This window comes from Dermacentor silvarum, chromosome 4 (assembly GCF_013339745.2).
Source record: "Dermacentor silvarum isolate Dsil-2018 chromosome 4, BIME_Dsil_1.4, whole genome shotgun sequence".
NCBI lineage: Eukaryota > Metazoa > Arthropoda > Arachnida > Ixodida > Ixodidae > Dermacentor > Dermacentor silvarum.
In genome coordinates this window covers 134185848-134204262 of record NC_051157.2, presented here as the reverse complement: position 1 = coordinate 134204262, position 18415 = coordinate 134185848, and the positions used below count along the sequence as shown (strand labels likewise).

At 48.3% G+C, this 18415-nt stretch overlaps 1 protein-coding gene across 1 annotated transcript in view; it reads right to left on the bottom strand.

The window, feature by feature from the left end:
• The window catches only part of LOC119448915 (MAM and LDL-receptor class A domain-containing protein 1-like), a 465143-nt gene that overhangs the window by 380673 nt on the left and 66055 nt on the right, over positions 1–18415 (bottom strand). The window contains exon 4 of the mRNA XM_049666559.1: positions 1185–1275. Coding sequence (XP_049522516.1) covers positions 1185–1275 — 91 coding nt within the window. The remainder of the gene's footprint in view (positions 1–1184; positions 1276–18415) is intronic.

Sequence of the window (18415 nt, the reverse complement as noted above, 5' to 3'; positions counted from 1 at the left end):
AAAACTGTGGTCTTGTATAAGAATGTCTGCTTCATGGACAAAGTCCCGCAATGAGTACCGTATTCCAGCAACATAGATTGGTAGGCGAAACAATTCGCTGTTTCTGTGATAACACGCTAGCACGGTAGAGTAATCGAATACACACAGACCCGGACACACACTTTGCATATGCTTACCATGGTGCTTGTAAATGGGTATTACCATAAAGTGGCCCACGTATTAGTTGGAGGTTAACAGAAACTTGGAGGTTACCAAAGACGCTCAAGAACATGTTAAGGACCGCACAAAGAGCGATGGTAGGAAAAATGTTACGCCTAAAGTTTAGAGACAGGAAGAGAGCGGTGTGGATCAGAAAGCATATGGGGATAACCGATATTCTAGCTGACATTAAGAGAAAGAAATGAAGATGGGCAGGACATGAAATGCGTACGGTAGATAAACGGTAGACCATTAGGGTTACAGAATGGGTTCCAAGAGAAGGGACGCGCAGTCGAGGACGGCAGAAAACTAGGGTCGGGTGATGAAGTTAGGAAATTTGCAGGCGCAAGTTGGAATCAGCTAGCGCAAGACATGATTAATTGGAGGTCGCAGCGAGAGGCCTTCGTCCTGCAGTGGACATAAGTATAGGCTGCTGCTGATGATGATATTAGTTAAAAAAAGAATAAATTAAAAGCTGTTTAATATGAGCACTGCTAGCGGAACCACCACCAAGGTATAAACACTGAAACGTCCACCCCATCATCACACATATTCATGGGAATCATGGACTCCTACCACCATTACCCCACACTAAAACATTGTTCAGCGAACATACACCCTTGTATGCAGTTGCTGGCTCATGTCATATCCACTGAGGTTTGGCAGTGCATGGTCACTTGCCTCAAATTCGCAATTCACCAGTGGCCAGACTGCCTCTGGATAAGTCGCTCAGGATTTGGTCGCTCAGAGACCTATATTAAATAGGATTCTTTTTTTCATTCCTTCTCTCGTAAGACACGTTTACTGAAGGCATATAACTAATTAGGATCTAACATCATGACAGCGCATTTAATTCTAATTGTCCACAATGAAGGGGATCGCGTATCCGCAGGTGCGCAAAAAGCAGATCCCACTTGCACAAAAATGCGTCTCTGTAGTAAGGAAGGTTGACTAAGGAAATGCGAAAAGTTTAACCAGCGCCTTACCGTCGGGACACTCTCTGCTCTCCGCTGTGAGGTCGTCGAGTGCCAGAGTGCCCCTCTCAAATACATCTCTGATGTGGTAGCGTACACGAATCTGCACACAATAAAATGTCAACATCAACAGACTCTGCACTACTTACCATCAATTACTCATTCATCATTTATTATAAGACATAATGCATTATAGAGACATCAATACAATAAAAAGTATATGTATTACAGAAGCAGGTCCCAAAGTAATAACTGTCAGTGGGAGCTCCTGCAAGTACACGTATGAAAACGTAGAACTTACGATTAGCAAATAAACTAAAAACAGCGGGAAAATGCAAATCAACATATTAGAAGTAATTATAAACAAACATCTGGTAGCGGATTACACAGAAACGAGCAATAATTATTCTATTTTGAAATACACATGTAAGCACAACAATAACAGTAATTGAATGGGAATGTAATGGTTATGTAACAGCAGTGCGCAAGCCAACACAACAATAAAAATGGAATAATAAATTAGTAATAATCAAGGAACATAAGCGAGTAGAAATATGAAACATAGCAACACAGTAATGTATATAACTTGTTTTTATCAGGTAGCGTATGTTGCGTGTAAAAACTGCTTTAGAAACCGCCGGAAATAGTGTAGTGAACGGCATGATTTAATATTTGATGGCAGAAAATTCCAAAATGAAATTTCAGAAAAGAAGGCTGTAGGTAAAAGCTATTTTTTGCATGGAAGCTATTATTAGTCGCCTCATAAAATATCGAAGACCCAAGTGATAGAAAAATATGTTGTTAATAATAGAAGCAACAACTCCCTCCAGCATTACGCACTTACGAAAGCTTGTTCATTCACGGCCCCAAACACAACCATTCTCAGACCTTTTGTGTTTTACATTTGAAATGACATTTGAAAGAGCACTTCTTTTACTGCTTAATTGGAGGACTGGTGCAAACAACATTGTGCACAATTGAAGCCCGCATGTGAAATATCAGATTAGAATTTATACGTCGAAGTGGGCATAGTGCAATGGACAAGGGACATCTCTCATAATTGCACACTAATTTGACAGCTGTTAAGGAATAATTGTAATTCTGTGTCCCTGTTTCAAGCGTCTTTTTCTCTTTTCTTTTGTACATGTTGGCACTGAGCAGTTATAGATCTTGCAGTAGACCCAACGCAGGTGAGAACTTGGCTATCTTTCCGAATGCGAGAAATTGACGCTTCATCGTTCGAGTATACTCGTTAATTTGTTTGTTTGTGTGTCTACTTTTTATTTGTTTGCTTGTAAACTGGGTTATTCTATCAGAAACATTGACAAACGATAAGTCAAAGTTCTTCGAACACAAAGGCTTGCGCCCTATATAAAATATCCTGAAAATATGCAACATCGATTTCTTTTTTAGCTCCGCTCATCCCAGACAGGAATAGAACAAAAATAATTAATCTCAGGTACGGCACTGTACAGTCGCTGTGCAAGCGCAGTTTTTTCTCATAGTAAATCGTAGCGTCTTGTATCCGGATGGAAAGAAAACCTGATAATGCTCTGTAATATTTTTATTTTACTTCGGAGCCCTAGCAATTCTCCCCACCATTAAAGGGCGAAACCTTGTCATCTAGCCAATGCCAGCGGCTAGTTGGTAGGAATCGATAGCGGGGAAATGAATACAGATGAGAACGAAAGTAGCTTTAGTCCCTTCGCTCGTACTTGTGTTCTTGTTCAATGTACACCCAGCTATGTATTTTTCTGTACGTACGCCATCATCATCATCAATCTATTTTTTACGTCCACTGTAGGACGAAAGCCTCTTCTTGCTATGTTTGATTACCCCTTGTCTTCAGCTAGTTGATTCCCAACTTGCACCAGCAAACTTCTTAATTTCATCATCCCACCTAGTTTTTTAGTGCGCTTTCCTTCCCTGGCAATTATAATGTATATCTAATGGTCCACCGGTTATCTACCCAACGCATTACAAGGCCTGCCCAGCTCAATTTCTTTTCTCTGAATGTCACCTAAAATATCGGGTATCTCCGTTTGCTCTGCGATTCACACCGCTCTCTTCGTGTCTCTTAACGTTACGCCTAACATATTCTTCTATAGTCTGTTTATTAACCTCCAAGTTTCTGCTCCATATGTTATCACCAGTACGATGGAATGATTGTATATTTCTTTTTCAACGGCAGTGGTAAGCTGCCAGTCAGGATTTGGTAATGCCTGCTGTATGCACTCCAACCCATTTTTTATTCTTCGGTAAATTTTGTTCACATGATCAGGCTCCCCTGGGAGTAATTGACCTAAATAAACGTACTCTAGTACATACTCTAGAGACTGACTGGCGATCTTGAAATTTTGTTCTCTTGCCAGGCTATTAAACATTACCTTCTTCTTTAGCAAGTTAATCTTCAATCCCCCTCTTAGAATTTCGCAGTTGAGGTCCCCAGCCATTTGTTGTAATTTGTCCCCGGGTTACGAGCCAAAGCTGGTCTTCCAGGGCGGGGCTGGACAGCAAGATCTTCCATCGCTCTCTAAGGCGTTGGATGGGTAGGGGGATCATGTTGGGGTTAAGATTGGTGAGGAGTGGTGGGTGTTGTTGGCTAAATTTACATTCTGCAATCATGTGTTGGAGTGTACCTGGCTCGTGACACACGGGGCATTCTTGCCCGTACTGGCTCGGGTACATGCGGTTTAGTATTGGGGGGTGGGGAAACGACTCTGTCTGGATCTGCCTATATGTTGTCTGCTGCTCACTCGTTAACGTGACGTGTGGCTCGGGGAAGCTCTGTGTCCCGTTTCTGTAATATTCCACTATGTCTTTGTACGTGACCAGTGGTTGGCTCTTTGCGTCCTCCTCTTCCCTCTCCGCGGCTGCGGCTCGGTGTGATAGCGCTCGGGCCTGTTGGTGGGCAAACTCATTGCCCTCCACTGCGGAGTGGGCCGGAACCCAGATTAATTCTATCTCCTCCCCTTTCGGGGGTTCCTTGCCTTTGAGCGCCCGAAGCACCAACCGGGACACTCAGCCCGACTGGAAGCTCCTATACGCTTGTTGCGAGTCTGTGACCACTCTGGTCCTGCCTTGTGTATTGAGGGCCAGGGCAATTGCCAGCTCTTCTGCTTCGTCGACATCGTTTGTTTTTACCGTCGCGCACGTTAGCAGCTTTTCTGTGGTTGTCACCGTTACTGTCGCCCAGCTTTTTCCTCTGTCTTGGGAGGCGTCTGTGAAGATTACCCCCTTCTGCCCTGCCAGCAGCCTGTTGTAAGCTTTTGCTCTGGCCTCCCGTCTGCCGCTGTGGTGTGCTGGGCTCATGTTCTTGGGGAGTGGTTTTACCTTGATTGCTTCTAGCCAGACGTCTGGTAGTTGTCCTCGCTCCGTCTGTCTCGTCTCCTCCCAGCCGATCTTCTTCAGGACTCTTCTGCCGGCCTTCGTTTGACTTAGGCGATGCTTCTGGCTGGAGAGGTGGCCCTCGATCAGTTCGTCTACCGTGTTATGCAGGCCCAACCTCATGAGTTTGTCCGTGGAGGCACTTATCGGGACTCCGATGGCTTGCTTGATTGCTTTTCAGATTATCACGTCGATCTGGTTCCTTTCTAGCGTGCTCAGCAGGAGATACGGTGTCACGTACGTAATTCGGGAAATCACGAAGGTCTGTACGAGCCTCAGGGTGTCGTTCTCTTTCATTCTTCTGCGTCTCCTCGCCACTCTGCGGAGCATGTGCAGTACTTTCTCCGTCGTGTGCTTTAGCATTCTCACAGACGCTTCCGCCTTGTTGTAGTCTCAGGATCTTGACACTGGGGCCCGGCAAAATGTCTTCTCCGTCTAGCACCACTTTAATATCTTCCTTGAGTCTTTTCGGCGCCCGTTGTCGTACTACCACCAGTTCCGACTTCTGTGGCGAGCATCTTAGGCCGCATTCCTTGGCATATTTGTCCACCACTTCCGCCGCTGTCTGCAGCGTGTCTTGCATCCATCCGTGGGATCCAGCCTTCGTCGTCCAGAGCGAGACGTCGTCGGCGTAGAGCGCGTGCCCCAAGCCTTCAATCGCTTCGAGCGCCTTGGGCAGGTGCAAGAGTGCCATGTTGAACAACAGGGGCGAAAGGACCGAGCCTTGAGGGGTCCCCCTACTGCCCAACTCGATAAGCGGGGATACTTCCTCCCCCACTCTGATTCTTGCTTTCCGATCTGTTAGAAAACCTCGAACGTAGTTCTACGCCCGTTCTCCACAGCCAGTGCTCTGGAGGTTGGTCAGGATGCTAACGTGGGAGACGTTGTCAAACGCTCCCTTGAGGTCAAGCGCCAATATGGCGCGTGGCGAATGCCTCGTGGCCTGTTTCATGACCTCCTCTTTGATGTGTATGAGCACGTCCTGCGTGCTCAGGTGCTTTCGGAAACCAAACATGGTGTCCGGCATTTGGTTGGTTCTGTCCAAGTGTCTCTGTAGTCTAACACCATCCTTTCCATCACCTTGCCCACGCAGGACGTGAGGGAGATGGGTCTCAAGTTGTCGATGTGCGGGGCTTTTCCCGGTTTTGGAATGAACCTAACCTCTGCCTCCTTCCAGCTTCTTGGCAGTTTGCCGCTTTCCCAGGTCTCATTCATGTGCCCGAGGAGCTCTGCTCTCGCCCTGTCGCTCAAGTTGTTCAGTAGTCGGTACGTGATGGCGTCCGGCCCCGCAGCGCTTTTCTGGTTGCTCTCTGCTATGGCTGTTCTTAGTTCCGGGTCAGTAAAGGGCTTGTCCAATTTCTAGTTGGGGAGGCCTCGGTACGCTTCTGGCCGATCGTTGCTCTTCTCCGTCTTGATGTATTTGTTTTTCAAGTCTTCTATTAATTTCTCCACGTCCCCCTCGTAATTGTTTAAGGTCCGAGCCATGCCTGAGGAGCCGCCACGTTTTGCGGGTGGATAGGGTTCCTTGTAGGCCGTCGCACAGATCGAGCCAGCTTTACATAAATCCGCCGCATACTCTGCCGCCTTGTCGTGTATTTCCCGTATCCTCTTGCGTAACTTCTTGTTGTGTCTCTGCCTTTTCCAGCGTTTGGTTAGGCTGCGTCTCGCTTCCCACAGGTGTGCCAGTCTGGCGTCTTTTGCGTGTGTTTTTCTACTATGTCGAGCTGCTGTTTCTCCCTGGTCTCGTACGCCTCTCTTATTGCCCATTCTTCCTCATCTGATTCCCCTTCTTGCTCCTTTCTCAGCTTATCCCAATTGGTAATCCTCGCCGTGCCCGTCTTCACCTTGAGGGTGGGACCTCTGACTGTGATTCTGATTACGTCGTGGTCCGACGCCAGACTCATTCCCACGTTTTGCCATGAGGCATCCAGAGTCCCCATCAGGAGCGAGAGGTCCGGCGTGGTGTCTCTGGTCGTGCTCGTGCCCATGCGGGTGGGTGTGTCGGGCTCGTTGAGTAGGGTCAAGTTGTGCTGTTCTATCAAATGTGCTAGTTCTCTCCCTCTTTTCGAACAGAACCGGTATCCCCATGTCGTGTGAGGGGCGTTCAAATCCCCCAGTACGAGCAGCGGCCGGGAGCCTCCCTTGATCACTGCGTCCTGTAGTGTTCCCGCCATGTCTATTCCTTTCTTGGTCGGCCTACAATACATGTGCAGTACAAACACGTTCTCCGTGTTTCCTATGCCTCGACTGTGGAGTTCCACGAGGGTGTGTTCGCATCCCCGCTGTGCCGTCAGGTGCTGAGTTGCCGCTATACAATTGCGTACCAATGCTGCCGTCCCCTTCTCCGTCGGATCCACATACGTTAAATAGCCAGGTAATCTGGGTCGTTGGTTTATTTCTTGTAGGACTATCACGTCTGGTTTGTTCTCGAGTGAATCCACGTGTTGTTGCAGCTCACCCGCCTTGTTCCTGAAGCCACGGCAATTCCACTGGAGAATCACCGTGTCTTCTTTCCCCCTAATATTAGTTCGCTGCGCCATCTTTAGTCAGGTCCAGGCTGCTGCCTGAACGGTGCACTTCAGTACCTGGTTTGGTGTACGGGGCGTTCTTCCTGCTTTTCTTTGCGAGCATGAGTTCGTTGACGTTGGCTTCTAGTTTGCTACCCTTCGCACTGGTCTTTGCGATCTCTGAGCAAACTTGCTCAACTTGCGCTGCTAGCTGCGCCATTTGGCATGTGAGTTGCGCCACCGCGTTGCTGACCTCTTGTAGGGGTCGGGCCCACCTTGGTTCTCCCTCCGCCTCTTGTACACTCTGCGTGTCAGGCTGAGTGTCCCGCTTGGCTAGATTGCGTTTCACGTTCGTTTCCTCCTGTCTGTTAGTTTCTGGAGCTTCGATTTTGGCTAGCAGTGACTTAGTCATCTCGTCTTGCTTATGTAATTGTTCCGTCAGTTTCGCTATCTGTTTGTTTTGGTGGTCTATTTGCGCGCTCTGTCTCTCTATCATCTTTTTCAGTTGTTCACATTGCTCGCGCTGACTTTTTCTATCTGCTTGACCTAACTTGGGGAATGGACTCTTATCTGCGATGGAAGGACTCCCTGCCCAACCCACCTGTTTGTCCGCGTTGTTCCTCGCCGGTGTCGGGGTCCTGCCTCTCGATCTCGATCTTTTCTTCCTTGTACTACTTTGGTCCCTTGTAGTGGATCTGGATGTGCTTCTCCCCCCTCCTCCTGGCGTTGCCGACCGGCCTGCTCCACTGCTCAGGGTCTGGTCTCGCCTGGACAGATGCGTTGACAGTACCTGTTGCTCATGCTGCTTCTGCCGCTCTCGTTGCCGGATGAGGTAAGGCGTAATGAAGCGTTCCGGGCATCCTTTCGTACCTGTGACGTGACCTCCTCCGCAAAGCGTACATTTGGCCACGCAGGTGAGGCCTGGAGCTGGGTCTCGCGTGCCACACTCATGGCAGGCTCGCGTGCCCGGCCGTGGGCAGTCTGTGCGGCGGTGTCCCACTTCGTAGCATACCCAGCATACGGGCACGGTCTTCTTATGCAAGGTGCATCGATCTTCCGCTCCGTACAGCCAGAGGTAGTGCGGCACATCGGGTCCCGCGAACGTTAGAATGACTGTTGTCGAATCCTTTCCCATTCTTCTTACCGTGTAAATTTCGAATCCGTCCTTCATTATGTTCTCCTTGATCTCTTTGATAGTCAGTCGCGTTGGCACACCATGAATCACTCCCTTCACCGCGTCGTCAGGCGCCAGTCCTTACATTTCCACTGAGTGTTCTGTTTCTCCGACCTCGATCTTGCTCACTTCGATTAATTTCATGGCCATGTCCTTGGTGGGAGTACTCACGGTTGCCGTGTTTTGGTTCTGGTCGATCCTTAGCCGAAGGTTTGCTTCTCGCCACGTCGTGTTTGTGGCCTGTAGCAGAGCCAGCGACAGTTCGGACGGCGCGAGCTTGGCCACGTCGAGTCCACTTCGCGGCCGCATCACTAGTTTGTAGTCGTCCAGGGGAAGAGGCGCTGGCCTTGTTGCTGGCTTTCTCAACGTTAATCTCGGCTGTCGCTCCAGGGGCGAAGACGGTGGCGGCTGGCCGGAGGTTAGGTTTAGCTTTCGTCGGCCTCGTTGGCGTTGCGCCTTCGAGGCGGCCGTGATCCACTCACCTGCCGCCGTTGATTCCTGGCTCTCCTCATTATTGTCTTGTTGCATATCGTTGCCTTCGTCATCCATGCCTTGGTTGTACTTTACTCCGCGCGCGGGAACCGCGACCGCCGTGCCGGGCTGGACCTGCTCCTTGGCCATGCTCATCTCTGGGCCTACCAGACTGGCGTTAGGCTTAGTTTGCGCACACGGATGAGTGTCTCTAAATTCGCATAAGTCGCACTCACCGGCGAAATTTTAGTGTCCCCGGGCGCCTTGCACTTGGCTGAATCCGATGGTAATACTAAAATTGCACAAATAATAGCTTTATCGCGACTTAGGGTGTTCGTTGCGGAGCTCATGGAACGCACGTCTAGCTCAGCAGTGTGATGCGACCATGTATGAGAGCACCAAGACGTAGGCGGATCATTCATGACATGCATGACACGCATGTCATGACATTCATGTCATGAGTCCCCAGGAGTCCATTTAGCTAGAACTAAGAGACCTTCAGGTTAGTTAGCCTTAGTCATGCTCATGACTAGGACTTCGGCCATCAATCTTTAGCCTTTTCCTTCACTTAGTACCACATCCGAAGCCATTGGATTGGTTTTTGAGTGTTAAACTTCTTTCGCTGATTCACTCTTATTTTTGCTGATGTCATGCCGATGATTATGACTTCTACCACCATCCTTAAGTGTTTCCTTCACTTAGTGCCCAGGTCCGAGAATATTCCAAGGATTTGTGAGTGTTAATGTTTTTTTCGCTGAGTCATTGCTATTTTTGATCAGTCATGGTCATGACTATGATTTCTACCATCATCCTTTAGTGTTCCATTCACTAAGTGCCCACGTCCGAACCCATTCCAGTTGTTTTTGAGTGTTTGTCTTTTTCGCCGATTCATTGTAATTTTTGCTCAGTCATGGTCATGGCTATGACTTCTACCATCATACTTTAACGTTTCCTTCGCTCAGTACCCACGTCCGAAACCATTTCAGTAGCTTCTGAGTGTTAATCTTTTTTTCGCTGAGTCATTGCCATTCTTGCTGAGTCATGCTCATGACTGATTTCTACCATCATCCTTTAGTGTTTCCTTCACTTATAGTACCCACGTCGGAATCCATTCCAGTTGTTTTGGAGTGTTAATCTTTTTTCGCTGAGTCATTGTCATTCTTGCTGAGTCATGCTCATGACTATGATTTTTAGCATCATCCTTTAGTGTTTCCTTCACTTAGTACCCACGTCCGAATCCATTCCAGTGGTTTTTGAGAGTTAATCTTGTTCGCTGCGTCATTTCATGACGTACGTGACACGCATGTTACGGCATTTATGTCATGACCTATCAATTATGTTCGACATACACTCCTGCCATATTATGCCAATTTTGGTACATACCAAGTTAACGAAACGACAATGAGAGCACAAAGACGTAGGCGGCTAGATAGATAGATAGATAAATTGATACATAGATAGATAGATACTGTTAAAGTACCAAATGTTCGCCAAGAAATGCTTCGCATTTAACACTGTATTCATTGCAAACATGTCGGTATATCATTGCGAAACTACACCTCGGCCACTGCTCGACAATGGGCCTAGGCAGGGCAGTGAAGCTTTCGCTATCAACCAGGGTTAACCGAAGCTAAACCACACAAAAAGAGACAAGATTGTCGTTTCCTTAGATACTAAATAAAATTTTTGCTTAAAAGTATATATTGCTGAATGTTTTCGGTGCACTACGTTTCAACCCTTCTAAGACATGCATTATCGCTTTGGCAAAATAAGAGAAATATATGAAAGCATACCAGAGCTTGTATGATGACCGAATGAAATAGAAGGAACGTGCACTTCTCTGTTACAATCGGCTCCGTAGCAATTACGGCATGTTTCATCGGGCGATTTGTCTACTGTACGCATTCAGTGCTTTCTGTGCCGTCACAATGCAACTGCACGCATCTTTCTGGCCGCGCACGGAGTTTGAAGTGTGTGTAACTGTTACGGAATCCAAACCCTCTATATAATACTAAATTTCAAAGCGATAGCTATCTTTCGGTCTTTCTAGGGAGCCCACATGCAACCGCTGTTCTAGGATGGTAACAACCTCTGTAAAGGTACTTGCCGCCGCCAGCTAAATTGGAGAGTAAACTTTTCAGCCAAATACAGCATGTGGGAAACAAAATGGTGAAAAGACCAGCCGACAGATTCCCGCAACCGTTGGTGACATGAAACTAATTCAATTTTTCAAATAAAATTTGGCCTCAGCAGCCAGAGACCCGTAGCGTGTCTGAGAGCAGTACATGGCACGTCTACGTTTTAGTTAAACAAGCTTCTAAGCACAGTTTTACTTCAGCAAACTTCGAAAAACATCCTTTATATAGTGTGTACAAGTGGAAGGCAACGACAATGCTTAATGCAGTTCACATTCTTGGCGTGAGAAAATAATACCAGGAGCACGCCACCGCGCCTTATAACCTGTTGCTTTGTATGCTATAGAAAAAAATAAGCTTGATGTGTTAAAGGTAAAAGAAGAGGTAACTAATTTAATAAAGATGTATGCAACGTTTGTGTGCGCATTGGTGCAAAACTAATGTAAAGAAATTTACTAGATCACGTGCCAAAATGGGTACACCAGTGCGTGACAAAAAGAAAGCAGGAATGCCCCGCGACTTCTACCGAAATTGGGAATCAAAATGGCTACACACCAAATTTGGCGGTAAATACCACCCTAAAACAGCGCTTGCATGTGGGCTCCCTAGGTCTTTCAACCGTTGTCGTGATCGGTCGCTGATCTGGCTCCGTGGAATTTCCCTTCGCCACCCGTCTCACGCAGGCTTTTCAATGCCATCACGCCATTCTTTAACCAGCGAAGCTGTTCTATCTAGCTAGCCGTAAAAAGTGCCGCCTGCAGCCGCAAAACTTCGCCGAGCTATGACGTCATTGCGTTGTCTAGCAACGACGTCGCGGAGCGGCGTGTGCCTCGTCTCCTCTCCGTGCCGTGCACATGTTGTCTTGACATGGGACGTTAAAGAGAGGGAAGGAGAGCATGCGCGCGGCGCGCGCAATGCTCGGGAGAGGGAAAGAGAAAATGAGAGCGAGATAGAGAGAGCAAGAAATTGTAGCAGCACCAACGAGGCAACACGAAGAGCTGCTGCCGATGCCGCCCGCGTTGTCCAGCAGTGCATGCGCCGACGCAGTAGCGATGACGTCACCTCCCGTTGCCTAGAAACCGCCTGCGCAGGTGCGCGCTCGTTTCTCCCGACACAGACACGGCTACGCCGAGCACCCACTAGCTGCGCGCTACTGCGCATACTCCGTGACGTCATCCCTACGTGTCGACTGCTGCGCGCCGCCCGCACACTGTGCATAGCTTTCACCCAGTGTGCATGCGCTTGGCCTCGCAGTATGCCATAAAAAACGGGCTGCGCTTAGTCGTGTGAACTTTCGCTAGATATCGAGCGGCTAGCCTCCAACGCGTTCGGCGTCGCCAAGCAACAGCGTTGGCACTTTTCCAACCTTGGTTAGCCTGCCTTTGTTTGTGGCATGCCAGGAACGCTGTCGCTCGTAGGCACCGACGTGGCCAGCGGCAGTCACGCGAATTGTCACGAAAGGGACGGCACCTCTGAAAATTATCGCTCGAGAATCCCTTCCCTAGATGCGTAGTTAAGTTAAACCAGGTTAAGACCTAGCAGCAACCAAGTTAATACCTAGCAGTAGCAGCCAGTAAGACTTGAGGATCGCCAATTTCGCTGTGCCTAAGCTTTGCACGACCGAGTGCAAACTTGCCTGTTTTTTTTTTACTGCTTTTTCAATCTTTCCTATGCTAATATATCGAATACGCCTTATCTTCTTGAGGATCAGTGTACGAAAGTACCTAGTTTATACTTGATTTATCCTCACCATTACAAGGGCAGAGAATAAACACAATATCTGTCATCTACGGCTCCTAATAAAGTTTCTCTGCTCCTTGTGCATGAATGCTTCAGCGACTCCGTTCCCTTAATATTGTTCGACCAACCACACTGATCTGATCTGCAAGACCCAATACCATCACAAGAGAATTAGAGCACTAAAGGTCACGAAATCCTATTTACCATAAGCAGTGGCTGTGAAGCTTTTGGTGTTATCCCTCAGGGACTATCTCACATTTATTATGTTGCGACTGAGCAGCAGCGGTGCTATCTTTGCAAACATTTTTTTTTGCCGTTACCAGCAGAATCGGATGCAATTTTATATTCTAGGACGACTGTTGGAGAGAGTATTACGTCACTTTTCAATGATTCCTGACCAATGTTGCATTGCCAGAGTTATGACGTGCCTCTATCTTTTGGCTAAGATGGTATTCAACAATCGATGTCACAGACAGGCACGGATACAGCAAGTAAGGTCTTCATGCATCCATACCACGTTACTGCGTTCACGCGGAACATGCAGAGACGGAACATGCAAAAGACGGCTCTGCTGGAGCTACTTCTCTGCCTCCTACCGGCCACTTTGTTCCCCATTCAAGACACCTTGTATTGTTTGCTCATTTCGGTTACGGAATTTATAAGGACTCTTGCTGCCCACGTTGAAAGCTTCCTCTGAAAGCTCGTGAACCAGAGGCTATCTGAAAAATACCGATTTCATTCTTCGTCACAGCCCTTGCCATTGCATAGAAGCGATCGCTTGCGTCCGTCCGAAGTCGTTTTAAAACAACACTCTCACATGAAATGGGTTCTGGCGCCAGTATTAAACTCTGGGTCAAATTTCGAAAAACGAATATCTGTAGTAAAACTATAGCGCCTCCACCACAAGACTAAATTACTGTTGAACGTCGCATGTTTTAATGCGAAGCATTCTTTGACGAATTCTTTGACGTAGGTAGGTAATTTCCTGTCTCGCCTCACTTAAGAAAAATAAAATACCATGTGACTGATGCGAGGGAAAAAACCTCGACCATCGAGCACAGCGGCCCGGTGCTCTAGCCATTAGGTCACGATCTTCTTTAAAGCGAACAGCATTCTTTTCCTACTTCCACCGTTTTGAGCATATCTATCTATATCTCTCTATCAATCTATCTATCAATGTATCTATTTATCTATCTATCTTGCCACTTACGCCAACCGAGTGGCCCAAGTTTTCTACCTGCTTCGCCCGCTTGGTATGTGCCCGTGGCCGAGATGTCGTCGTGGTCGGTCCATTGTCGTCATTCCATCTTCGTGATCTTACTCTCGTCGTGCCGTCGTCGTCACGGCATCTACCCCGACCCAGTCGCCTTGTTGTCTAATCGCTTGGGCCAATAGGTCTCGGCTCGTGTTCGTGATGCCATCTTCGTCATCGCATCGCAGTCATTCGACCTTTGTCATCCGACACTAGTCACGCCGTCGGCTTCACGTCATCGTCGTCATACATTCGTCATGCATTTGTTCTCACACCGCCATAATGTTGGCGTAGTGGTCATTGCATCGTCCTCATTCCATCTTTGTCTTCCTCAATAAAACTTTTGTTTGGGCCAGTAGGTTCATAGCTGAACACCTTGATGAGCAGCGCATAAAGCACGTACAAATACACCAGTACACAGGCCGGGCGCAAACTTGCAGCACCAACGAGGCAAGAAATTGCCTCGTTGTATTCTAAAAGGGGCTGCCAACTGTATTCTAAAAACCAACTAGACGCTTACACGTGCACAACATCAACACGTGCCACACAAGTTTCCACAGAGTATCATTTCTGCCGCTAAGAAGAAAACTTTTATAACTTGGATCTATTCATTGTCAAAGCACTAAGATCAGTGAAATCGCACTTGTAGATTTAAAAATGTGTGTGCGCACTATCTGGAAAATTAACGTAATCAAAGCAAAATCAGCAAGCCTGGGAAGAAATGCCGATCAACAGATCTCCTAACTAAACAGATCCCCTACTCTCGTCATGCCATCATCACAGCATCATGATCACACAGTCGTCGCCATGTCGCCGTCGTCACGCTGTTGTCTTAACATTGTGATCATTTCAGTAACGTCATCCCATTAATATCATATTGTAACGTGGGAAAGAGAAGGAGATAGAAGAAGAGGAGAACGAAGAACTCAGCAGCAGCCACGTCTACATTTCGGTGGTGACATCGTGGCGACCTCTCATCCATCCTGGTCTTCATCTGTGAATAAATATCGATCATCCGTAACAGTTTTTGGTGGAGGTGCTGGGTACCCCCGACCACCACGCAACACGGACAGCACGGTTCTCCAACCTCCTGATCTGCGTCGAAGCCGCCGAATCGCTGGATTGCCCGCATTACTTCCGGTGTTTCAGATGTCCCACACCGAAGCCAACACTCGCACGGAACCAGTGGCATCTTCGACCCAAACGATGGCTAGTCCGTGGCAACGCCAACATCTGGTAGAGCCTCGCACATTTCGAGGGAAGCCCGGCGAGAACGTGAAAGAATGGCTTAACCACTACGAACGGGTGAGCAAGCACTATCATTGGGACAGCGTAACGCGACTCTCCAGCGTACCCTTCTTTCTGACACACACGGCGCTCGTGTGGTTCGATAACCACGAGGAAACACTGACAACGTGGGATCGTTTCACATCCGAAATCAAGGAGCGTTTCGACGATTCAATCGCAAAGAAGAAGCAGGCCGAGCAAACGCTCCTTCAAAGAGCTCAAGTTCCGGGCGAGACGTGCACGACCTACATCGAAAACGTGCTCAAGCTATGCAGGACGGCCAATCCTCGTATGTCAGAGGAGGACAAAGTTGGCCATTTGCTGAAGAGAATCGCGGAGGACGTTTACAACTTCCTCATTGGTTAAGAGGACCTTGACTCAGTCGCCGACGTAATACGTCATTGCCGTACCTTTGAGGCTCTCAAACGGCGCCGCATAATCCCGAAGTTTGGCCGGCTAGCAAACGTAACAACTGTTGCAAGCATTGAAGACATACCATCAGTCGATCTCGTGACCACCGTTAGACAGATTGTTAGAGAGGAGTTGCGTCGTTGCACGGAAGTTTACAATGAGTTCCGTGATAGTCAACATCCGTACAATCCTCCAGAAGCTCCCCTTACCATCGCTGCAACGACTGTCGAGGAGTACCGCTCGAGAAGGCCAATGAGAACGCAACAGAACTACCACTGGGAAACCGGCAACGAGCGTGCTGAGGCATACGCCCGTTGTTCAGCAATGGCCTACTCGGAGCCACGGACATACCCATCCTACCCGAATGTTAGCCGCGAGCCTCCCGTCTGTTTTACCTGCGGTGTCACAGGACACATCTCTCAATTCTGTCGTCAGCGTCGTTAGGCACCGAGGTGGTACAAGTCACAGCCAACATCCTATGACACTGAACGTCCTAACTTCGACAATTCGTGGCCTCCACGCTTCTTTACTTCGTCGACGAACTTCCCCATCAACAGTCCTCGACGGAATCACCGCAGCGACTCGCCCGTTTCAGACCGCAGTCTCACTCCACCGTCTTCACGTCAACGTCGCTCTCCTTCACCGAGGCGACGTTCATTCTCACCACAGCCGCCGGGAAACTAGACTGCACGGCCGATGGAGGTGAGGTCGCCAGACTCGACACGACACTAATACCTCCACCGGTTACAATGTTAGCAAACAAAGTGGCAGTGATAATTGATGGTATATGTACAATGGCATTGATGGACACCGCGGCTATGAGATCAGTTATGAGCGTTTATTTCAAGAACCGGCTTCGACGCAAAGTTATGTTTTCCGTCGAAACGCATGCTAAATTCCGCGGAGTAAGCAGTGAAATATTGCGGCCCCTTAGTGTTTGTGCTGTAAATGTGTTATTGGCGGACAAGTGTTATTTAACCGAGTTTGTGATTTTGGAACGGTGCACGCATGATGTTATATTAGGGATATACTTTCTGCAGACCTGCGGGGCTTCAGTCAATTATGGTGCCGGCGAGCTTTCGATAAATAGCAAAAAACCTGGAGTCGATGCTTGTCAGGATCCGTCGTTATCAGACCTCCTGGATCAACAACCCGCTGGACAAACGACATTTGCCGTTGCTGAGGGAGTGACGCTGCCTCCGTGGTCTTTAGCACCGGTATCCGCCATCGCATCTTGTACAGGCTCTTCATTTTACGCCGTGGTAAAACCCTTTGGCGACTCTTGTGGGAAGAAAAACCTACTGGTACCCAATAGTATCGTATCTGTGAACAATGGTAGCACGTTTTTGTGGACGTTACATTGCGTGTTCCCGAACACATGAAGATTGCTGTCTTCGACGACGTCACGTGCTGTTCATCGATGGTCGTCAGGGACGAGGATTCCACTCAAGGACGAGCCACTTGCCCTTACGAGCAGAAAATTCTACGCATGGTCAGCAAGTCTTTGTCTTCACGTGAACGGGACACCTTAGTACAACTGCTATCCCAGTATGCTTCCGTGTTCGACTTCTCTCAAGATGAGCACCGTACAACTATCCCATCTTCGCGTGCTCGTCATCGCATTGACACAGGATCGGCACATCCTCTTCGGCAGAAGCCCTACCGAGTGTCTTCATCAGAGCGCAAGATTATTGCGGACCAGGTACAAGAGATGCTGAGGAAAAATCTCATTCAAGAATCATCAAGCCCGTGGGCCGCACCTGTCATCCTGGTAAAGAAAAAAGATGGCTCGTGGAGATTTTGTGTTGATTATAGGCGACTAAATGCAATTACCCAGAAGGATGTGTACCCATTCCCGCGAATTGACGACGTAATAGACTACCTACATTCTGCCTCCTACTTTTCGTCCCTCGATCTACGTTCGGGCTATTGGCAGATACCTGTGCATCCCGTCGACAAAGAGAAGACCGCCTTTGTTACACCGTGCGGTTTATTCGAATTTAACGTTATGCCGTTCGGGCTCTGTAATGCGCCCGCAACGTTCGAAAGATTCATGGACACAATTCTTCGCGGTCTAAAGTGGGAAATATGTCTTTGCTACCTGGATGATGTTATTTTCGGCCGCACTATTGAGGAGCATAACGAGCGCCTTAGCCTGGTTCTGAAATGCATGGAGACAGCAGATTTGATTCTCAACTCCGGTAAGCGTAGGTTTGGGGAGAGACAGACATTGGTTCTCGGTCATCTAGTCGACAAAGATGGCATCAGACCTGACCCCCGCAAGATTGAAGCGGTCAATGCCTTCCAGCCTCCGCAGTCAGCGTGGGAACTGCGCAGTTTCCTGGGACTATCTTCTTATTTCCGTCGTTTTGTCCCAAAATTCGTGGACGTTGTGCACCTCTTGACGCGTCTGTGGCAAAGGGATGTATCGTTCGACTGGACACCAGAATGTGAGTCATCGTTCCGTCAACTCAAATTCTTACTTCCGTCAGACCCCATCCTGCGTCATTTTGATCCGTGTTCCCCTACCGAAGTTCATACTGACGCCAGCGGAATACGCATTGGAGCGGTACTTGTTCAACGGCGAAACGACGCCGAACACGTTGTTGCCTATGCCAGTCGTTGCGCAAGAAATGCTGAGCGAAACTACACAGTGACTGAGCAGGAATGCCTTGCAGCTGTTTTTGCTGTTCAGAAATTTTGCTGTTACATCTATGGTCGCCCATTCAGCATAGTGACTGATCACCATTCATTATGCGGGCTGGTCAGCCTTCGGGATCCGTCTGGTCGTCTAGCACGGTGGGCCTTACGACTACAAGAGTACGACTTTGTAGTGAAATAGAGAAGCGGCCGCCGGCATGCTGACGCCGACTGTCTTT